This window comes from Oncorhynchus keta, unplaced genomic scaffold (genome assembly GCF_023373465.1).
Source record: "Oncorhynchus keta strain PuntledgeMale-10-30-2019 unplaced genomic scaffold, Oket_V2 Un_scaffold_14865_pilon_pilon, whole genome shotgun sequence".
Lineage (NCBI taxonomy): Eukaryota > Metazoa > Chordata > Actinopteri > Salmoniformes > Salmonidae > Oncorhynchus > Oncorhynchus keta.
In genome coordinates this window covers 25,960-51,105 of record NW_026290793.1, presented here as the reverse complement: position 1 = coordinate 51,105, position 25,146 = coordinate 25,960, and the positions used below count along the sequence as shown (strand labels likewise).

General features: G+C 46.3%; 1 protein-coding gene across 2 annotated transcripts in view; it reads left to right on the top strand.

Moving 5' to 3' along the window:
* LOC118381187 (lipopolysaccharide-responsive and beige-like anchor protein) overlaps nt 1-25,146 on the top strand; it is a 223,833-nt gene that overhangs the window by 181,156 nt on the left and 17,531 nt on the right. For both annotated transcript variants that reach the window (XM_052513987.1, XM_052513989.1), the window contains 2 exons: nt 3,686-3,841; nt 19,990-20,157. In XM_052513987.1, the coding sequence (XP_052369947.1) occupies nt 3,686-3,841; nt 19,990-20,157 (324 nt within the window). The remainder of the gene's footprint in view (nt 1-3,685; nt 3,842-19,989; nt 20,158-25,146) is intronic.

Sequence of the window (25,146 nt, the reverse complement as noted above, 5' to 3'; positions counted from 1 at the left end):
ACAACGCAGGACACGCTAGATAAACTAGTAATATCATCAACCATGTGTAGTTAACTAGTGATTATGATTGATTAATTTATTGATTGTTTTTCATAAGATACGTTTAATGCTAGCTAGCAACTTACCTTGGCTTACTGCATTCGCGTAACAGGCAGGCTCCTCGTGGAGTGCAATGAGAGGCAGGTGGTTAGAGCGTTGGACTAGGTAACTGTAAGGTTGCGAGATTGAATCCCCGAGCGGACAAGGTAAAAATCTGTTGTTCTGCCCCTGAAAATAAGAAGGTGTTCTTAACTCACTTGCCTGGTTAAATAAAGGTGTAAAAAAAAAAATGGCCAAATCGGTGTCCAAAAATCCCGATTTCCGCTCAGCTCTGTTTTGTCATTTTTCAGCACCAGCCCACACGCTCCACATCACATGTATCATGCGTGTGGTGAGGGGATATTTTCTTAACGTGTCATTTATGTATTTATACTTCTCACATTCCACAAGAGCTTCAGTTTAAACACAGTAAATTGTATTTGGCTGGCGGGGCGGCCGTGGCGGGGGGAAATGTTGATAATTAGTTGAAGTATTCGTCAGACATGGCGTGCTGGTCTCTGTCAGGGATGCCTGGGCCGGACCCTCACCTGTTCATCTTGAGTTAGAGCAGAAGAGAGAGAAAGAGAGCCTGAGAGAAGGGGAGGATTAAGTTACAGAAGTCTAGAACCTAATGTGCCTGTTTGTTCCCTGGACACAGATTAAGTCTAGCCCAGGACTAAAAAATATTTTTAATGGATAATTCTGATAATGATTTAGGATTCGACATAATCTTTGTCCGGGAAACTGTCGCAGCATATCTTAATATCTACCCACCACAAAGCACTTCATGATAGATGGCTACGTCTGCAAGGCCAAGGAAATGCATCAGTCCAAAACAGACATGGCTCTGCCTTTGTTTTAGTCTGTTATTTCTTTTGTCTTCTCTCTCTCACTGTCTCTCTCACTCACTCTCTCACTGTCTCTCTCACTCACTCACTCTCTCACTCTCACTCTTTCACTCACTCTCTCACTCACTCTCTCACTCACTCACTCACTCTCTCACTCACTCACTCTCTCACTCACTCACTCACTCACTCACTCACTCACTCACTCTCTCACTCTCTCACTCTCTCACTCACTCTCTCACTCACTCTCTCACTCACTCACTCACTCTCTCACTCACTCACTCTCTCACTCACTCCTCACTCTCTCTCACTCACTCACTCACTCTCTCACTCTCTCACTCACTCACTCACTCACTCACTCACTCACTCACTCACTCACTCACTCACTCACTCACTCACTCACTCACTCACTCACTCACTCACTCACTCACTCACTCACTCACTCTCTCACTCACTCACTCACTCACTCTCTCACTCACTCTCTCACTCACAAACCTCCTATGCGTGGCTCCTCTCCTCTTCTTAGCTATTGGAAGTCTCTTCTCCTTCTGGGCGGAGAGAGAATATACACGCTCATCGTTACTCAAACTCTTAGGCCCAGTGGAAAATGTGAAACCCTTGTAAACGCCACGTCCTAGATGTTTTATGTATTCCCTCACAAATCAAAATGGTGCTGCTGCCGTGGCGACGAACGTGCGTAAACGCCATGCGTGACAAATGTCGTAGTTGGTAGCTCCAGTAATGGTCTGATGTCTTTGTGAAAACGATTAACACGGCGATATTGTAAAGGAAAACAATCAGATTTTATACAATACGGTTTTCCTCAGACTTACATGCTTTACTTAATGAATTACTGTGCAACATCTCAGTATGTATTTCTCTCCCTCTTCCTCACCTCCCCCTGTCCCCTCCTCCCTACCCCTCTATCCCTCTTCCTCACCTCCCCCTGTCCCCTCCTCCCTACCCCTCTTTCCCTCTTCCTCACCTCCCCCTGTCCCCTCCTCCCTACCCCTCTATCCCTCTTCCTCACCTCCCCCTGTCCCCTCCTCCCTACCCCTCTATCCCTCTTCCTCACCTCCCCCTGTCCCCTCCTCCCTACCCCTCTATCCCTCTTCCTCACCTCCCCCTGTCCCCTCCTCCCTACCCCTCTATCCCTCTTCCTCACCTCCCCCTGTCCCCTCCTCCCTACCCCTCTATCCCTCTTCCTCACCTCCCCCTGTCCCCTCCTCCCTCCCCTCTATCCCTCTTCCTCACCTCCCCCTGTCCCCTCCTCCCTACCCCTCTATCCCTCTTCCTCACCTCCCCCTGTCCCCTCCTCCCTACCCCTCTCTCCTCCCTATCCCCCTCCCTCTCTCCCCTACCCCTCTCTCCCTCCCTATCCCCCTCCCTCTCTCCCTACCCCTCTATCCCTCTTCCTCACCTCCCCCTGTCCCCTCCTCCCTACCCCTCTCTCCCTCCCTATCCCCCTCCCTCTCTCCCTACCCCTCTATCCCACTTCCTCACCTCCCCCTGTCCCCTCCCCCCTACCCCTCTATCCCTCTTCCTCACCTCCCCCTGTCCCCTCCTCCCTACCCCTCTATCCCTCTTCCTCACCTCCCCTGTCCCTCCTCCCTACCCCTCTATCCCTCTTCCTCACCTCCTCCTGTCCCCTCCTCCCTACCCCTCTCTCCCTCTTCCTCACCTCCCCCTGTCCCCTCCTCCCTACCCCTCTCTCCCTCCCTATCCCCCTCCCTCTCTCCCTACCCCTCTATCCCTCTTCCTCACCTCCCCCTGTCCCCTCCTCCCTACCCTCTCTCCCTCCCTATCCCCCTCCCTCTCTCCCTACCCCTCTATCCCCCTGTCCCCTCCTCCCTACCCCTCTCTCCCTCCCTATCCCCCTCCCTCTCTCCCTACCCCTCTCTCCCTCCCTATCCCCCTCCCTCTCTCCCTACCCCTCTCTCCCTCCCTATCCCCCTCCCTCTCTCCCTACCCCTCTATCCCTCTTCCTCACTTCCCCCTGTCCCCTCCTCCCTACCCCTCTCTCCCGCCCCATCTCTCTCCCTCCCTATCCCCCTCCTTCTCTCCCTACCCCTCTATCCCTCTTTCTCACCTCCCCTGTCCCCTCCTCCCTACCCCTCTCTCCCGCCCCATCTCTCTCCCTCCCTATCCCCCTCCTTCTCTCCCTACCCCTCTATCCCTCTTCCTCACCTCCCCTGTCCCCTCCTCCCTACCCCTCTCTCCTCCCTATCCCCTCCCTCTCTCCTACCCCTCTATCCCTCTTCCTCACCTCCCCTGTCCCCTCCTCCCTACCCCTCTCTCCCTCCCTATCCCCTCCCTCTCTCCTACCCCTCTATCCCTCTTCCTCACCTCCCCCTGTCCCCTCCTCCCTACCCCTCTCTCCCGCCCCATCTCTCTCCCTCCCTATCCCCTCCCTCTCTCCCCTACCCCTCTATCCCTCTTCCTCACCTCCCCTGTCCCCTCCTCCCCTACCCCTCTCTCCCGCCCCATCTCTCTCCTCCCTATCCCCCTCCCTCTCTCCCTACCCCCTCTATCCCTCTTCCTCACCTCCCCTGTCCCTCCTCCCTACCCCTCTCTCCCGCCCCATCTCTCTCCCTCCCTTATCCCCCTCCCTCTCTCCCTACCCCTCTATCCCTCTCTCCCTACCCCTCTATCCCTCTCCCCATCTCTCTCCCCACTCCCTCTCCCTTTCTCCCTCCCTCTCTCCCTCCTTCTCCTCCCCCCTCATCCTTCCACCTCCCTCCTCCTCTCCTTCCCCTCTCCAGCCAGTAACGTGGGGACCCACCGTCGTCAGATCACAGACCTGTTGGACCAGAGCATTCACATCCACTCTCAGTGTTTCATCATCACCGCAGACAACCGCTTCATCCTGCTCTGTGGCTTCTGGGACAAGAGCTTCCGCGTCTATTCCACTGACTCAGGTACAGCCTTTACAAATTTGCTCTACAGAGTTCTATATAGGCAACTGACCAAGGTACAACCTTTATTGTAGAGTAACTTCAGAGTCCTATTCACTCCACTACCCTTATGCATCTGTTCATTAAGACATCGATATAGTAATCTGACCCAGGCACAGTTTTTATACTTATTGCCCCTACAGATTCTTATCATCTTCTCTGACTCAAAGTAATAATAATAATAATAATAATATATGCCATTTAGCAGACGCTTTTATCCAAAGCGACTTACAGTCATGTGTGCATACATTCTACGTATGGGTGGTCCCGGGAATCGAACCCACTACCCTGGCGTTACAAGCGCCATGCTCTACCAACTGAGCTACAGAAGTACAGCCCTTACAACATAGATCTATCTATATGAGGACTGTGTATATATCACTGACTCAGAATCAGTACTTATTCTAGAATCTAGAGCAACTTCAGAGTCTCATTATTCACTCCCCTTCACCCCATCAGAGCCCAGTGTTCTCAACTGATTCAGCCTTTACAACACAGCTCCATCTGAGTCCTGTGTGTTTCTCTGACTCAGGAACAGCTTTTTTTGTATTTTGCTCTACCCCAAATCAAATGTATTTATAAAGCCCTTTTTACATCAGCAGATGTCACAAAGTGCTTATACAGAAATCCAGCCTAAAACTCCAAAAAGCAAGCAATGCAGATGTAGCAATACACCCCTTCTGAGTGCTCTGTAGTCAACTGACCCAGGTACAGCCTTTCAAATATAGTTCCATCAGAGGCCTGTATTCTCCCCTGACCCGATTACAGCCCTTATTCTAGAGCGTCATTCAGTGTCCTATTAACTTCACCATTCATTTCACAGCCCCGAATCATCGGCCCTTCCACAAGACACCTAATCCATCAGGTACAGCCTTTATAGTAGGTGTAGGTATAGCCGCATTAGAGCCCTGTTTACTGTACTGACCCAGGTACAGCCTTTATAGTAGGTGTAGGTATAGCCGCATCAGAGCCCTGTTTACTGTACTGACCCAGGTACAGCCTTTATAGTAGGTGTAGGTATAGCCGCATTAGAGCCCTGTTTACTGTACTGACCCAGGTACAGCCTTTATAGTAGGTGTAGGTATAGCCGCATCAGAGCCCTGTTTACTGTACTGACCCAGGTACAGCCTGTATAGTAGGTGTAGGTATAGCCGCATTAGAGCCCTGTTTACTGTACTGACCCAGGTACAGCCTTTATAGTAGGTGTAGGTATAGCCGCATCAGAGCCCTGTTTACTGTACTGACCCAGGTACAGCCTTTATAGTAGGTGTAGGTATAGCCGCATCAGAGCCCTGTTTACTGTACTGACCCAGGTACAGCCTTTATAGTAGGTGTAGGTATAGCCGCATTAGAGCCCTGTTTACTGTACTGACCCAGGTACAGCCTTTATAGTAGGTGTAGGTATAGCCGCATCAGAGCCCTGTTTACTGTACTGAACCAGGTACAGCCTTTATAGTAGGTGTAGGTATAGCCGCATTAGAGCCCTGTTTACTGTACTGACCCAGGTACAGCCTTTATAGTAGGTGTAGGTATAGCCGCATTAGAGCCCTGTTTACTGTACTGACCCAGGTACAGCCTTTATAGTAGGTGTAGGTATCTCTCACTATTTATCCCGGCTCCGTCTCTATATATCCCGGCTCCGTCTCTATATATCCCGGCTCCGCCACTATATATCCCGGCTCCGCCACTATATATCCCGGCTCCGTCTCTATATATCCCGGCTCCGTCTCTATATCCCCGGCTCCGCCACTATATATCCCGGCTCCGCCACTATATATCCCGGCTCCGTCTCTATATATCCCGCTCCGTCTCTATATATCCTGCTCCGTCTCTATATATCCCGGCTCCGTCTCTATATATCCCGGCTCCGCCACTATATATCCCGCTCCGTCTCTATATATCCCGGCTCCGCCACTATATATCCGCTCCCCGTCTCTATATATCCCGGCTCCGCCACTATATATCCCGGCTCCGTCTCTATATATCCCGGCTCCGTCTCTATATATCCCGGCTCCGCCACTATATATCCCGGCTCCGTCTCTATATATCCCGGCTCCGCCACTATATATCCTGGCTCCCGTCTCTATATATCCTGCTCTATATATCCCGGCTCTATATATCCCGGCTCCGTCTCTATATCCTGTCTCTATATATCCCGGCTCCGCCATATATCCCGGCTCCGTCTCTATATATCCTGGCTCCGCCACTATATATCCCGGCTCCGTCTCTATATATCCTGCTCCGTCTCTATATATCCCGGCTCCGTCTCTATATATCCCGGCTCCGTCTCTATATCCCGGCTCCGCTCTATATATCCCGGCTCCGTCTCTATATATCCGGCTCCGTCTCTATATATCCCGGCTCCGTCTCTATATATCCCGGCTCTCCGCTCACTATATATCCCGGCTCCGTCTCTATATATCCCGGCTCCGCCACTATATATCCTGCTCCGTCTCTATATATCCCGGCTCCGTCTCTATATATCCCGGCTCCGTCTCTATATATCCCGGCTCCGTCTCTATATATCCCGGCTCCGTCTCTATATATCCCGGCTCCGCCACTATATATCCCGGCTCCGTCTCTATATCCCTGGCTCCGTCTCTATATATCCCGGCTCCGTCTCTATATATCCCGGCTCCGTCTCTATATATCCCGGCTCCGTCTCTATATATTCTATATATCCCGGCTCCGTCTCTATATATTCTATATATCCCAGCTCCGTCTCTATATATTCTATATATCCCGGCTCCGTCTCTATATATTCTATATATCCCGGCTCCGTCTCTATATATTCTATATATCCCGGCTCCGTCTCTATATATCCCGGCTCCGTCTCTATATTCTATATATCCCGGCTCCGTCTCTATATATTCTATATATCCCGGCTCCGTCTCTATATATCCCGGCTCCGTCTCTATATATCCCGGCTCCGTCTCTATATATCCCGGCTCCGTCTCTATATATCCCGGCTCCGTCTCTATATATCCTGCTCCGTCTCTATATATCCCGGCTCTGCCACTATATATCCCGCTCCGCCACTATATATCCCGGCTCCGTCTCTATATATCCCGGCTCCGCCTCTATATATTCTATATATCCCGGCTCCGTCTCTATATATTCTATATATCCCGGCCCGTCTCTATATATCCCGGCTCCGTCTCTATATATCCCGGCTCCGTCTCTATATATCCCGGCTCCGTCTCTATATATCCCGGCTCCGTCTCTATATATCCTGCTCCGTCTCTATATATCCCGGCTCCGTCTCTATATATCCCGGCTCTGCCACTATATATCCCGGCTCCGCCACTATATATCCTGGCTCCGTCTCTATATATCCCGGCTCCGCCTCTATATATTCTATATATCCCGGCTCCGTCTCTATATATCCCGGCTCCGCCTCTATATATCCCGGCTCCGCCTCTATATATTCTATATATCCCGGCTCCGTCTCTATATATCCCGGCTCCGTCTCTATATATCCCGCTCCGTCTCTATATATTCTATATATCCTGGCTCCGTCTCTATATATCCCGGCTCCGTCTCTATATATTCTGTATATCCCGGCTCCGTCTCTATATATTCTATATATCCCGGCTCCGTCTCTATATATCCCGGCTCCGTCTCTATATATCCCGGCTCCGTCTCTATATATCCCGGCTCCGTCTCTATATATTCTATATATCCCTCCCGTCTCTATATATCCCGGCTCCGTCTCTCTATATATCCCGCTCCCGTCTCTATATATTCTATATATCCTGCTCCGTCTCTATATATCCTGCTCCGTCTCTATATATTCTATATATCCCGGCTCCGTCTCTATATATCCCGGCTCCGTCTCTATATATCCCGGCTCCGTCTCTATATATCCTGCTCCGTCTCTATATATTCTATATATCCCGGCTCCGTCTCTATATATTCTATATATCCCAGCTCCGTCTCTATATCCCGCTCCGTCTCTATATATCCCGGGTCCGCCTCTATATATTCTATATATCCCGGCTCCGTCTCTATATATCCCGGCTCCGTCACTATATATCCCGGCTCCGTCTCTATATATCCCGGCTCTGCCACTATATATCCCGGCTCCGTCTCTATATATCCCGGCTCCGTCTCTATATATCCCGGCTCCGTCTCTATATATTCTATATATCCCGGCTCCGCCACTATATATCCCGCTCCGTCTCTATATATTCTATATATCCTGGCTCCGCCACTATATATCCCGGCTCCGTCTCTATATATCCCGGCTCCGTCTCTATATATCCCGGCTCCGCCTCTATATATTCTATATATCCTGGCCCGTCTCTATATATCCCGGCTCCGCCTCTATATATTCTATATCCCTGCTCCGTCTCTATATATTCTATATATCCCTGCTCCGTCTCTATATATCCCGGCTCCGTCTCTATATATCCCGGCTCCGCCTCTATATATCCCGGCTCCGTCTCTATATATCCCGGCTCCGTCTCTATATATCCCGGCTCCGTCTCTATATATCCCGGCTCCGCCTCTATATATTCTATATATCCCGGCTCCGTCTCTATATATCCCGGCTCCGTCACTATATATCCCGCTCCGTCTCTATATCCCGGCTCCGTCACTATATATCCCGGCTCCGTCTCTATATATCCCGGCTCTGCCACTATATATCCCGGCTCCGTCTCTATATATCCCGGCTCCGTCTCTATATATTCTATATATCCCGGCTCCGCCACTATATATCCCGGCTCCGTCTCTATATATTCTATATATCCCGGCTCCGCCACTATATATCCCGGCTCCGTCTCTATATATCCCGGCTCCGCCTCTATATATTCTATATATCCCGGCTCCGTCTCTATATATCCCGGCTCCGTCTCTATATATCCCGGCTCCACCACTATATATCCCTGCTCCGCCACTATATATCCCGGCTCCGTCTCTATATATCCCGGCTCCGTCTCTATTTATCCCGGCTCCGTCTCTATATATCCCAGCTCCGCCACTATATATCCCGGCTCCGTCTCTATATATCCCGTCTCCGTCTCTATATATTCTATATATCCCGGCTCCGTCTCTATATATCCCGTCTCCGTCTCTATATATTCTATATATCCCGGCTCCGTCTCTATATATCCCAGCTCCGCCACTATATATCCCGGCTCCGTCTCTATATATCCCGTCTCCGTCTCTATATATCCCGGCTCCGCCTCTATATATTCTATATATCCCGGCTCCGTCTCTATATATCCCGGCTCCGTCTCTATATATCCCGGCTCCGTCTCTATATATCCCGGCTCCGTCTCTATATATCCCGGCTCCGTCTCTATATATCCCGTCTCCGTCTCTATATATCCCGGCTCCGCCTCTATATATTCTATATATCCCGGCTCCGTCTCTATATATCCCGGCTCCGCCTCTATATATTCTATATATCCCGGCTCCGTCTCTATATATCCCGGCTCCGTCTCTCCATATCCCGGCTCCGTCTCTATATATCCCGTCTCCGTCTCTATATATTCTATATATCCCGGCTCCGTCTCTATATATCCCGGCTCCGTCTCTATATATCCCGGCTCCGTCTCTATATATCCCGGCTCCGTCTCTATATATCCCGGCTCCGTCTCTATATATCCCGGCTCCGTCTCTATATATCCCAGCTCCGTCTCTATATATCCCGGCTCCGTCTCTATATATCCCGGCTCCGTCTCTATATATCCCGGCTCCGTCTCTATATATCCCGGCTCCGTCTCTATATATCCCGGCTCCGTCTCTATATATCCCGGCTCCGTCTCTATATATCTCGGCTCCGTCTCTATATATCCCAGCTCCGTCTCTATATATCCCGGCTCCGTCTCTATATATCCCGGCTCCGTCTCTCCATATCCCGTCTCCGTCTCTATATATCCCAGCTCCGTCTCTATATATCCCGGCTCCGTCTCTATATATCCCGGCTCCGTCTCTATATATCCCGGCTCCGTCTCTATATATCCCGGCTCCGTCTCTATATATCCCAGCTCCGTCTCTATATATCCCAGCTCCGTCACTATATATCCCTGCTCCGTCTCTATATATCCCGGCTCCGTCACTATATATCCCGGCTCCGTCTCTATATATTCTATATATCCCGGCTCCGTCTCTATATATCCCGGCTCCGCCTCTATATATTCTATATATCCCGGCTCCGTCTCTATATATTCTATATATCCCGGCTCCGTCTCTATATATTCTATATATCCCGGCTCCGTCTCTATATATCCCGGCTCCGCCTCTATATATTCTATATATCCCGGCTCCGTCTCTATATATCCCGGCTCCGTCACTATATATCCCGGCTCCGTCTCTATATATCCCGGCTCTGCCACTATATATCCCGGCTCCGTCTCTATATATCCCGGCTCCGTCTCTATATATCCCGGCTCCGTCTCTATATATTCTATATATCCCGGCTCCGCCACTATATATCCCGGCTCCGTCTCTATATATTCTATATATCCCGGCTCCGCCACTATATATCCCGGCTCCGTCTCTATATATCCCGGCTCCGTCTCTATATATCCCGGCTCCGCCTCTATATATTCTATATATCCCGGCTCCGTCTCTATATATCCCGGCTCCGCCTCTATATATTCTATATATCCCGGCTCCGTCTCTATATATCCCGGCTCCGCCTCTATATATCCCGGCTCCGTCTCTATATATCCCGGCTCCGTCTCTATATATCCCGGCTCCGCCTCTATATATTCTATATATCCCGGCTCCGCCACTATATATCCCGGCTCCGTCTCTATATATCCCGGCTCCGTCTCTATATATCCCGGCTCCGCCTCTATATATTCTATATATCCCGGCTCCGTCTCTATATATCCCGGCTCCGCCTCTATATATTCTATATATCCCGGCTCCGTCTCTATATATCCCGGCTCCGCCTCTATATATCCCGGCTCCGTCTCTATATATCCCGGCTCCATCTCTATATATCCCGGCTCCGTCTCTATATATCCCGGCTCCGCCTCTATATATTCTATATATCCCGGCTCCGTCTCTATATATCCCGGCTCCGTCACTATATATCCCGGCTCCGTCTCTATATATCCCGGCTCCGCCTCTATATATTCTATATATCCCGGCTCCGTCTCTATATATCCCGGCTCTGCCACTATATATCCCGGCTCCGTCTCTATATATCCCGGCTCCGTCTGTATATATTCTATATATCCCGGCTCCGCCACTATATATCCCGGCTCCGTCTCTATATATTCTATATATCCCGGCTCCGCCACTATATATCCCGGCTCCGTCTCTATATATCCCGGCTCCGCCTCTATATATTCTATATATCCCGGCTCCGTCTCTATATATCCCGGCTCCGTCTCTATATATCCCGGCTCCGCCACTATATATCCCTGCTCCGCCACTATATATCCCGGCTCCGTCTCTATATATCCCGGCTCCGTCTCTATTTATCCCGGCTCCGTCTCTATATATCCCGGCTCCGTCTCTATATATCCCGGCTCCGTCTCTATATATCCCTGCTCCGTCTCTATATATCCCGGCTCCATCTCTATATATCCCGGCTCCGTCTCTATATATCCCAGCTCCGCCACTATATATCCCGGCTCCGTCTCTATATATCCCGGCTCCGTCTCTATATATCCCGGCTCCGTCTCTATATATCCCGTCTCCGTCTCTATATATTCTATATATCCCGGCTCCGTCTCTATATATCCCGGCTCCGTCTCTATATATCCCGGCTCCGTCTCTATATATCCCAGCTCCGCCACTATATATCCCGGCTCCGTCTCTATATATCCCATCTCCGTCTCTATATATTCTATATATCCCGGCTCCGTCTCTATATATCCCGGCTCCGTCTCTATATATCCCAGCTCCGTCTCTATATATCCCGGCTCCGTCTCTATATATCCCGGCTCCGTCTCTATATATCCCGTCTCCGTCTCTATATATTCTATATATCCCGGCTCCGTCTCTCCATATCCCGGCTCCGTCTCTATATATCCCGTCTCCGTCTCTATATATTCTATATATCCCGGCTCCGTCTCTATATATCCCGGCTCCGTCTCTATATATCCCGGCTCCGTCTCTATATATCCCGGCTCCGTCTCTATATATCCCGGCTCCGTCTCTATATATCCCGGCTCCGCCACTATATATCCCGGCTCCGTCTCTATATATCCCGGCTCCGCCACTATATATCCCGGCTCCGTCTCTATATATTCTGTATATCCCGGCTCCGTCTCTATATATTCTATATATCCCGGCTCCGTCTCTATATATCCCGGCTCCGTCTCTATATATCCCGGCTCCGTCTCAATATATCCCGGCTCCGTCTCTATATATCCCGGCTCCGTCTCTATATATCCCGGCTCCGTCACTATATATCCCTGCTCCGTCTCTATATATCCCGGCTCCGTCACTATATATCCCGGCTCCGCCACTATATATCCCGGCTCCGTCACTATATATCCCGGCTCCGTCACTATATATCCCGGCTCGCCACTATATATCCCGCTCCGTCACTATATATCCCGGCTCCGTCACTATATATCCTGCTCCGTCACTATATATCCCGGCTCCGCCACTATATATCCCGCTCCGTCACTATATATCCCGCTCCGTCACTATATATCCCGCTCCGTCACTATATATCCCGGCTCCGTCTCTATATATCCCGGCTCCGTCACTATATATCCCGGCTCCGCCACTATATATCCCGGCTCCGTCACTATATATCCCGGCTCCGTCACTATATATCCCGGCTCCGCCACTATATATCCCGGCTCCGTCACTATATATCCCGGCTCCGTCACTATATATCCCGGCTCCGTCACTATATATCCCGGCTCCGCCACTATATATCCCGGCTCCGTCACTATATATCCCGGCTCCGTCACTATATATCCCGGCTCCGTCACTATATATCCCGGCTCCGCCACTATATATCCCGGCTCCGTCACTATATATCCTGCTCCGTCTCTATATCCCGGCTCCGCCACTATATATCCTGCTCCGTCTCTATATATCCCGGCTCCGTCACTATATATCCCGGCTCCGTCACTATATATCCCGGCTCCGTCTCTATATATCCCGGCTCCGCCACTATATATCCTGCTCCGTCACTATATATCCCGGCTCCGCCACTATATCACTATATATCCCGGCTCCGCCACTATATATCCTGGCTCCGTCTCTATATATCCCGGCTCCGCCACTATATATCCCGGCTCCGTCACTATATATCCTGCTCCGTCACTATATATCCCGGCTCCGTCACTATATATCCCGGCTCCGCCACTATATATCCCGGCTCCGTCACTATATATCCCGGCTCCGCCACTATATATCCCGGCTCCGTCACTATATATCCCGGCTCCGCCACTATATATCCCGGCTCCGCCACTATATATCCCGGCTCCGTCACTATATATCCCGGCTCCGTCACTATATATCCCGGCTCCGTCACTATATATCCCGGCTCCGCCACTATATATCCCGGCTCCGTCACTATATATCCCGGCTCCGTCTCTATATATCCCGGCTCCGCCACTATATATCCCGGCTCCGTCTCTATATATCCCGGCTCCGCCACTATATATCCCGGCTCCGTCACTATATATCCCGGCTCCGTCACTATATATCCCGGCTCCGTCACTATATATCCCGGCTCCGCCACTATATATCCCGGCTCCGTCACTATATATCCCGGCTCCGTCTCTATATATCCCGGCTCCGCCACTATATATCCCGGCTCCGTCTCTATATATCCCGGCTCCGCCACTATATATCCCGGCTCCGCCACTATATATCCCGGCTCCGCCACTATATATCCCAGCTCCGTCTCTATATATTCTGTATATCCCGGCTCCGTCTCTATATATTCTATATATCCCGGCTCCGTCTCTCTATATCCCGGCTCCGTCTCTATATATCACGTCTCAGTCTCTATATATTCTATATATCCCGGCTCCATCTCTATATATTCTATATATCCCGGCTCCATCTCTGTATATCCCGGCTCCGTCTCTCTATATCTCGGCTCCGTCTCTATATATCCCGGCTCCGTCTCTATATATCCCGGCTCCGTCTCTATATATCCCGGCTCCGTCTCTATATATCCCGGCTCCGTCTCTATATATCCCGGCTCCGTCTCTATATATCCCGGCTCCGTCTCTATATATTCTATATATCCCGGCTCCGTCTCTATATATCCCGGCTCCGCCTCTATATATTCTATATATCCCGGCTCCGTCTCTATATATCCCGGCTCCGTCACTATATATCCCGGCTCCGTCTCTATATATCCCGGCTCTGCCACTATATATCCCGGCTCCGTCTCTATATATCCCGGCTCCGTCTCTATATATTCTATATATCCCGGCTCCGTCTCTATATATCCCAGCTCCGTCTCTATATATCCCGGCTCCGTCTCTATATATCCCGGCTCCGTCTCTATATATCCCGGCTCCGTCTCTATATATCCCGGCTCCGTCTCTATATATCCCGGCTCCGTCTCTATATATCCCGGCTCCGTCTCTATATATTCTATATATCCCGGCTCCGTCTCTATATATCCCGACCCGGCTCCGTCTCTATATATCCCGGCTCCGTCTCTATATATCCCGGCTCTGTCTCTATATATCCCGGCTCCATCTCTGTATATCCCGGCTCCGTCTCTATATATCCCGGCTCCGTCTCTATATATCCCGTCTCCGTCTCTATATATCCCGGCTCCGTCTCTATATATCCCGGCTCCGTCTCTATATATCCCGGCTCCGTCTCTATATATCCCGGCTCCGTCTCTATATATTCTATATATCCCGGCTCCGTCTCTATATATCCCAGCTCCGCCACTATATATCCCGGCTCCGTCTCCATATATCCCGTCTCCGTCTCTATATATTCTATATATCCCGGCTCCGTCTCTATATATCCCGGCTCCGTCTCTATATATCCCGGCTCCGTCTCTATATATCCCGTCTCCGTCTCTATATATTCTATATATCCCGGCTCCGTCTCTATATATCCCGGCTCCGTCACTATATATCCCGGCTCCGTCTCTATATATCCCGGCTCCGCCACTATATATCCCGGCTCCGTCTCTATATATTCTGTATATCCCGGCTCCGTCTCTATATATTCTATATATCCCGGCTCCGTCTCTATATATCCCGGCTCCGTCTCTATATATCCCGGCTCCGTCTCAATATATCCCGGCTCCGTCTCTATATATCCCAGCTCCGTCTCTATATATCCCAGCTCCGTCTCTATATATCCCAGCTCCGTCTCTATATATCCCAGCTCCGTCTCTATATATCCCAGCTCCGTCTCTATATATCCCAGCTCCGTCTCTATATATCCCGGCTCCGTCTCTATATATCCCGGCTCCGTCTCTATATATCCCAGCTCCGTCTATTTATCCCGGCTCCGTCTCTATATATCCCGGCTCCGTCTCTATATATCCCGGCTCCGTCTCTATATATCCCGGCTCCGCCACTATATATCCTGCTCCGTCTCTATATATCCCGGCTCCGTCTCTATATATCCCGGCTCCGTCTCTATATATCCCGGCTCCGCCACTATATATCCCGGCTCCGTCTCTATATATCCCGGCTCCGCCACTATATATCCCGGCTCCGTCTCTATATATCCCAGCTCCGCCACTATATATCCCGGCTCCGTCTCTATATATCCCAGCTCCGTCTCTATATATCCCGGCTCCGTCTCTATATATCCCGGCTCCGTCTCTATATATCCCGGCTCCGTCTCTATATATCCCGGCTCCGTCTCTATATATCCCGGCTCCGTCTCTATATATCCCGGCTCCGTCTCTATATATCCCGGCTCCGTCTCTATATATCCCGGCTCCGTCTCTATATATCCCGGCTCCGTCTCTATATATCCCGGCTCCGTCTCTATATATCCCGGCTCCGCCACTATATATCCCGGCTCCGTCTCTATATATCCCGGCTCCGTCTCTATTTATCCCGGCTCCGTCTCAATATATCCCGGCTCCGTCACTATTTATCCCGGCTCCGTCTCTATATATCCCAGCTCCATCTCTATATATCCCGGCTCCGTCTCTATATATCCCGGCTCCGTCTCTATATATCCCGGCCGGCTCCGACACTATATATCCCGGCTCCGTCATTATTTATCCCGGCTCCGTCTCTATATATCCCGGCCGGCTCCGACACTATATATCCCGGCCGGCTCCGACACTATATATCCCGGCTCCGTCTCTATATATCCCGGCTCCGTCTCTATATATCCCTGCTCCGTCATTATTTATCCCGGCTCCGTCTCTATATATCCCGGCTCCGTCTCTATATATCCCGGCTCCGTCATTATTTATCCCGGCTCCGTCTCTATATATCCCGCCGGCTCCGACACTATATATCCCGGCTCCGTCTCTATATATCCCAGCTCCGTCTCTATATATCCCGGCTCCGTCTCTATATATCCCGGCTCCGTCTCTATATATCCCGGCTCCGTCATTATTTATCCCGGCTCCGTCTCTATATATCCCAGCTCCGTCACTATATATCCCTGCTCCGTCTCTATATATCCCGGCTCCGTCTCTATATATCCCGGCTCCGTCTCTATATATCCCTGCTCCGTCTCTATATATCCCGGCTCCGTCTCTATATATCCCGGCTCCGTCTCTATATATCCCGGCTCCGTCTCTATATATCTCGGCTCCGTCTCTATATATCCCTGCTCCGTCTCTATATATCCCGGCTCCGTCTCTATATATCCCGGCTCCGTCTCTATATATCCCTGCTCCGTCTCTATATATCCCGGCTCCGTCTCTATATATCCCGGCTCCGTCTCTATATATCCCGGCTCCGTCTCTATATATCCCAGCTCCGTCTCTATATATTCTATATATCCCAGCTCCGTCTCTTAATATTCTGTATATCCCAGTTCCGTTTCTATATATTCTGTATATCCCAGCTCCGTCTCTATATGTTCTGTATATCCCGGCTCCGTCTCTATATATTCTGTATATCCCAGCTCCATCTCTATATATTCTGTATATCCCAGCTCCATCTCTATATATTCTGTATATCCCAGCTCCATCTCTATATATTCTGTATATCCCAGCTCCATCTCTATATATCCCGGCTCCGTCTCTATATATTCTATATATCCCGGCTCCGTCTCTATATATTCTATATATCCCGGCTCCGTCTCTATATATCCTGCTCCGTCTCTATATATCCCGGCTCCGTCTCTATATATCCCGGCTCCGTCTCTATATATCCCGGCTCCGTCTCTATATATTCTATATATCCCAGCTCCATCTCTATATATTCTGTATATCCCAGCTCCATCTCTATATATTCTGTATATCCCAGCTCCATCTCTATATATTCTGTATATCCCAGCTCCATCTCTATATATCCCGGCTCCGTCTCTATATATCCCGGCTCCGTCTCTATATATTCTATATATCCCAGCTCCATCTCTATATATTCTGTATATCCCAGCTCCATCTCTATATATTCTGTATATCCCAGCTCCATCTCTATATATTCTGTATATCCCAGCTCCATCTCTATATATTCTATATATCCCAGCTCCATCTCTATATATTCTGTATATCCCAGCTCCATCTCTATATATTCTGTATATCCCAGCTCCATCTCTATATATTCTGTATATCCCAGCTCCATCTCTATATATTCTGTATATCCCAGCTCCATCTCTATATATTCTATATATCCCAGCTCCATCTCTATATATTCTATATATCCCAGCTCCGTCTCTATATATTCTGTATATCCCAGCTCCATCTCTATATATCCCAGCTCCGTCTCTATATATCCCGGCTCAGTCTCTATATTTCTCGGCCCCGTCTCTATCCCCCAGCTCTCATCTACAACCCCATTCAGAACCACTCTGGAGATCTACAAAAGGCCTCTGATTCAATTTTGAAAGGCAGAAGCTCTCTATCTCTCCATCTCCTGTAAAGGGGGGGGGGGCGAGAGTCGGGGAAGAGAGAGACCATTGTGTGTCTGTCTCAGGGGTGTGCGACCGGAACACAAACACAGTTTTAATCTTACACTCGTTCAACAGCAGCTGTCCTGCTCCCTGTAGCCCCCCACGTTAAAGAATAGGATTGATTTGATCAATTTACAACACTTGATTTGGAAACAGCGACACTCTCCTCCCTCCCCACCTTGCTCATAGTGCCCTGTTGATTGAATGTAATCTGAAATTGAAGTGGGTGGGGGTGTATTTAAAGGGATAGTTTGCCCAAATTACATATTGGTTTCCTTACCCTGAAAGCCGTCTATGGACAAGGTATAACACCAATCCATACTTATGTTTTAGCATTTGTGGCACAATTACCATTCATCCATGGGACTGATATTAGCATTGTTTCACCTCAAATCATCTACAAGTGACTTTGTTAAGCTTCACAATCAATTTGAGAATGTTTTAGATACTTAAAACCTGTAACACCCACGTCACGTTACCCACATACCCACTTAGAATGAAGTCTTAGATTTGGCATAGTTCCTGCACTGTGCCGAAATTAATCTATAATTATTTTCTAGTGTATATATGAACTGTCAGACATTTTTAATATTACATAGCTATGATGTCTTGGTTAACTGTGTCTGTAAGAAGCTGAGCCAGACTACGCACGTGGACACACACACAATTATCCCTCTCTTTATCCAGATAAAAGGTCATTATGAAACAGACAGTGAAGCTCACACCCAGACAGAAATGCACCCTGGGTTACAGAACAGTGAAGTGTGTCTGCAATACTAGATAAATATTCACTGACTCACTGTAGAGGTCACAGTATGACGAGGGTAAGGCCTGTTAGACAGCCGTGGTGCTGTTACTATGGGCCTGCAATCTGACAGCAATTACACACGTGCGCACACAAACACCAAGAGAAGATATTTACACTGCTTTGAAAATCAGTGTGAGGCTGTGAGCTCATCTGGAAGGTGTACAGTAGTTAAGACAGCAGGCACATGCAGGTATATTAATCGTTCAGAGAGTGTGTTTTTACTCCAGCAGACACATGCAGGTATATTAATGGTTCAGAGAGTGTGTTTTTACTCCAGCAGACACATGCAACAACTAGGTATATTAATGTTTCAGAGAGTGTGTTTTTACTCCAGCAGACACATGCAACAACTAGGTATATTAATGTTTCAGAGAGTGTGTTTTTTCTCCATCAGGCACATGCAACAACTAGGTATATTAATGGTTCAGAGAGTGTGTTTTTACTCCAGCAGACACATGCAACAACTAGGTATATTAATGGTTCAGAGAGTGTGTTTTTACTCCAGCAGACACATGCAGGTATATTAATGTTTCAGAGAGTGTGTTTTTACTCCAGCAGACACATGCAGGTATATTAATGGTTCAGAGAGTGTGTTTTTACTCCAGCAGACACATGCAACAACTAGGTATATTAATGTTTCAGAGAGTGTGTTTTTACTCCATCAGGCACATGCAACAACTAGGTATATTAATGGTTCAGAGAGTGTGTTTTTACTCCAGCAGACACATGCAACAACTAGGTATATTGATGGTTCAGAGAGTGTGTTTTTACTCCAGCAGACACATGCAGGTATATTAATGGTTCAGAGAGTGTGTTTTTACTCCAGCAGACACATGCAGGTATATTAATGGTTCAGAGAGTGTGTTTTTACTCCAGCAGGCACATGCAACAACTAGGTATATTAATGGTTCAGAGAGTGTGTTTTTACTCCAGCAGGCACATGCAACAACTAGGTATATTATTAATGGTTCAGAGAGTGTGTTTTTACTCCAGCAAACACATGCAGGTATATTAATGGTTCAGAGAGTGTGTTTTTTTGCTCAGCACATTTGTTTGCAAGTAGATGGTTTATATGATGGAATATTGAGACATTCTATGTTAATGACAGTTTTATACATGTTATTTTAGAACGCTTGCTATTAGTGTTGTTGCTGTAATACTACTGTAAATTGTGTAGCTTGCATGTCATGTGCCAAATACAGTACATCAAGTACAGTAAAATAAATTGATACTGTATTTTAATATTTCATAACTAGAATAAAAATCAGGGCTGTGGCTCATATGGTGTGTGTGTTTCCAGGGAAGCTGACCCAGATAGTGTTTGGTCACCGTGACGTGGTGACGTGTCTGGCCAGGTCTGAGTCGTACATCGGAGGGGACTGCTACGTCCTGTCAGGCTCCAGAGACGCCACGTTACTGCTCTGGTACTGGAATGGAAAACACAGCAGCATCGGAGAGAACCCCGGAAGTGAGTACACTCCTTATGCTAGGGTTTTTTTTTCTTACTAATTAGTCTTTAGACCAATCAGATCAGCTCTTTTGCAAATAATTGGGAAAACAATCAGAATAGGGCTGCCTGTGTAAAGTACCAGACTGTAGCCCAGAACCCTCTCTCTCAGAGACAGGTCTGACTATTTACGGCCCCAGTCTGTAAAGTAACAATTAGTTTCATCTGACCACACGACGTCTCCTATACACAGATTGGATTTTAGGGAACTGACTGTGGTCAAGAAATGGGCTCTCTCTCTATTGTGTGTGCGCGCGTGTGCGTGTGTGTGTGTGTGTGTGTGTGTGTGTGTGTGTGTGTGTGTGTGTGTGTGTGTGTGTGTGTGTGTGTGTGTGTGTGTGTGTGTGTGAGAGAACGTCAGTGTGTGTGTGTTGTCCCTCCGTGTGAGTGAGAGTCCGAGGACCACTTAGAGACGGTAAATGTGACGTGGGGGTCGCTGGTCACATGAAAGCCCACCACCTTCCATCTGATGCGGGGTTAGAACAGTGGTGAGAAGTGCAAAACGTTACCGTTGGGGGCCGCCCCTTACAGCCCTTACTCCTACCATGACATATGACACGGACTGTGATGATCAAAGGACTAAACACAGCACAGAGCAGTGAGAGTCACTGCCTCCATGGTACTAATTTGGCTGGCTTAGAGACCCTTACATCCCGTTAAGTGCTCTGCTACAAATGGACTGCAATTTATGACAAATTGTGATTTGGTTAATAAGACTCATCGGTTGTTGATCTGGAACACGGAACGTTAGATGACAGCGTGTCACTGACCTCATCTGGTGTTTTGGAGGTGGATGTCGCAGTCTTTCCCACCACGAGTGGAATTTACCAAGAGGTGTTTCCAAAACTAAAATGAACCAGAAGTGTGGTACATGGCTACGGGAAGGTGGGCATGTTGCTTAAGTTACAAAATACAGACTTGATTTTGGCTGCTATTTTACAGATTTGGCTGCTATTTTACAGATTTGCCTGCTATTTTATAGATTTTGGCTGCTATTTTATAGATTTTGGCTGATATTTTATAGATTTTGGCTGATATTTTATAGATTTTGGCTGCTATTTTATAGATTTTGGCTGATATTTTACAGATTAGGCTGCTATTTTATAGATTTGGCTGCTATTTTACAGATTTGGCTGCTATTTTATAGATTTGGCTGCTATTTTACAGATTTGGCTGCTATTTTACAGATTAGGCTGCTATTTTATAGATTTGGCTGCTATTTTATAATTTGGCTGCTATTTTATAGATTTGGCTGCTATTTTACAGATTTGGCTGCTATTTTACAGATTTGGCTGCTATTTTATAGATTTGGCTGCTATTTTACAGATTTGGCTGCTATTTTACAGATTAGGCTGCTATTTTATAGATTTGGCTGCTATTTTATAATTTGGCTGCTATTTTATAGATTTGGCTGCTATTTTACAGATTTGGCTGCTATTTTACAGATTTGGCTGCTATTTTACAGATTTGGCTGCTATTTTACAGATTTGCCTGCTATTTTATAGATTTTGGCTGCTATTTTATAGATTTTGGCTGATATTTTATAGATTTTGGCTGATATTTTATAGATTTTGGCTGCTATTTTATAGATTTTGGCTGATATTTTACAGATTATGCTGCTATTTTATAGATTTGGCTGCTATTTTATAATTTGGCTGCTATTTTATAGATTTGGCTGCTATTTTACAGATTTGGCTGCTATTTTACAGATTTGGCTGCTATTTTACAGATTTGCCTGCTATTTTATAGATTTTGGCTGCTATTTTATAGATTTTGGCTGCTATTTTATAGATTTGGCTGCTATTTTACAGATTTGCCTGCTATTTTACAGATTTGGCTGCTATTTTATAGATTTTGCCTGCTATTTTATAGATTTTGGCTGCTATTTTACAGATTTGGCTGCTATTTTACAGATTTTGGCTGCTATTTTACAGATTTGCCTGCTATTTTATAGATTTTGGCTGCTATTTTATAGATTTTGGCTGATATTTTATAGATTTTGGCTGATATTTTATAGATTTTGGCTGATATTTTATAGATTTTGGCTGCTATTTTATAGATTTTGGCTGATATTTTACAGATTAGGCTGCTATTTTATAGATTTGGCTGCTATTTTATAATTTGGCTGCTATTTTATAGATTTGGCTGCTATTTTACAGATTTGGCTGCTATTTTACAGATTTTGGCTGCTATTTTATAGATTTTGGCTGCTATTTTACAGATTTTGGCTGCTATTTTACAGATTTTGGCTGCTATTTTACAGATTTTGGCTGCTATTTTATAGATTTTGGCTGCTATTTTATAGATTTTGGCTGATATTTTACAGATTATGCTGCTATTTTATAGATTTGGCTGCTATTTTATAGATTTGGCTGCTATTTTATAGATTTGGCTGCTATTTTACAGATTTGGCTGCTATTTTACAGATTTGGCTGCTATTTTACAGATTTGCCTGCTATTTTATAGATTTTGGCTGCTATTTTATAGATTTTGGCTGCTATTTTATAGATTTGGCTGCTATTTTACAGATTTGCCTGCTATTTTACAGATTTGGCTGCTATTTTATAGATTTTGCCTGCTATTTTATAGATTTTGGCTGCTATTTTACAGATTTGGCTGCTATTTTACAGATTTTGCCTGCTATTTTACAGATTTTGCCTGCTATTTTACAGATTTGCCTGCTATTTTATAGATTTTGGCTGCTATTTTATAGATTTTGGCTGATATTTTATAGATTTTGGCTGATATTTTATAGATTTTGGCTGCTATTTTATAGATTTTGGCTGATATTTTACAGATTAGGCTGCTATTTTATAGATTTGGCTGCTATTTTATAATTTGGCTGCTATTTTATAGATTTGGCTGCTATTTTACAGATTTGGCTGCTATTTTACAGATTTTGGCTGCTATTTTACAGATTTTGGCTGCTATTTTACAGATTTTGGCTGCTATTTTATAGATTTTGGCTGCTATTTTACAGATTTTGGCTGCTATTTTACAGATTTTGGCTGCTATTTTACAGATTTTGGCTGCTATTTTATAGATTTTGGCTGCTATTTTACAGATTTTGGCGGCAGGGTAGCCTAGTGGTTAGAGCGTTGGACTAGTAACCGAAAGGTTGCAAGTTCGAATCCCCGAGCTGACAAGGTACAAATCTGTCGTTCTGCCCCTGAACAGGCAGTTAACCCACTGTTCCTAGGCCGTCATTGAAAATAAGAATTTGTTCTTAACTGACTTGCCTAGTAAAATAAAGGTAAAAATTAAATAAATAAAAACATTTGGCTGCTATTTTACAGATTTTGGCTGCTATTTTACAGATTTTGGCTGCTATTTTACAGATTTTGGCTGCTATTTTACAGATTTGGCTGCTATTTTACAGATTTGGCTGCTATTTTATAGATTTTGGCTGCTATTTTATAGATTTTGGCTGCTATTTTATAGATTTTGGCTGCTATTTTATAGATTTTGGCTGCTATTTTACAGATTTTGGCTGCTTTTTTATAGATTTTGGCTGCTATTTTACAGATTTTGGCTGCTATTTTACAGATTTGGCTGCTATTTTACAGATTTGGCTGCTATTTTATAGATTTTGGCTGCTATTTTATAGATTTAGGCTGCTATTTTACAGATTTTGGCTGCTATTTTACAGATTTGCCTGCTATTTTATAGATTTTGGCTGCTATTTTATAGATTTTGGCTGCTATTTTATAGATTTGGCTGCTATTTTACAGATTTGCCTGCTATTTTACAGATTTGGCTGCTATTTTATAGATTTTGCCTGCTATTTTATAGATTTTGGCTGCTATTTTACAGATTTGGCTGCTATTTTACAGATTTTGGCTGCTATTTTACAGATTTGCCTGCTATTTTATAGATTTTGGCTGCTATTTTATAGATTTTGGCTGATATTTTATAGATTTTGGCTGATATTTTATAGATTTTGGCTGCTATTTTATAGATTTTGGCTGATATTTTACAGATTAGGCTGCTATTTTATAGATTTGGCTGCTATTTTATAATTTGGCTGCTATTTTATAGATTTGGCTGCTATTTTACAGATTTGGCTGCTATTTTACAGATTTTGGCTGCTATTTTACAGATTTTGGCTGCTATTTTACAGATTTTGGCTGCTATTTTATAGATTTTGGCTGCTATTTTACAGATTTTGGCTGCTATTTTACAGATTTTGGCTGCTATTTTACAGATTTTGGCTGCTATTTTATAGATTTTGGCTGCTATTTTACAGATTTTGGCGGCAGGGTAGCCTAGTGGTTAGAGCGTTGGACTAGTAACCGAAAGGTTGCAAGTTCGAATCCCGAGCTGACAAGGTACAAATCTGTCGTTCTGCCCCTGAACAGGCAGTTAACCCACTGTTCCTAGGCCGTCATTGAAAATAAGAATTTGTTCTTAACTGACTTGCCTAGTAAAATAAAGGTAAAAATTAAATAAATAAAAACATTTGGCTGCTATTTTACAGATTTTGGCTGCTATTTTACAGATTTTGGCTGCTATTTTACAGATTTTGGCTGCTATTTTACAGATTTTGGCTGCTATTTTACAGATTTTGGCTGCTATTTTACAGATTTTGGCTGCTATTTTACAGATTTTGGCTGCTATTTTATAGATTTTGGCTGCTATTTTACAGATTTTGGCGGCAGGGTAGCCTAGTGGTTAGAGCGTTGGACTAGTAACCGAAAGGTTGCAAGTTCGAATCCCGAGCTGACAAGGTACAAATCTGTCGTTCTGCCCCTGAACAGGCAGTTAACCCACTGTTCCTAGGCCGTCATTGAAAATAAGAATTTGTTCTTAACTGACTTGCCTAGTAAAATAAAGGTAAAAATTAAATAAATAAAAACATTTGGCTGCTATTTTACAGATTTTGGCTGCTATTTTACAGATTTTGGCTGCTATTTTACAGATTTTGGCTGCTATTTTACAGATTTGGCTGCT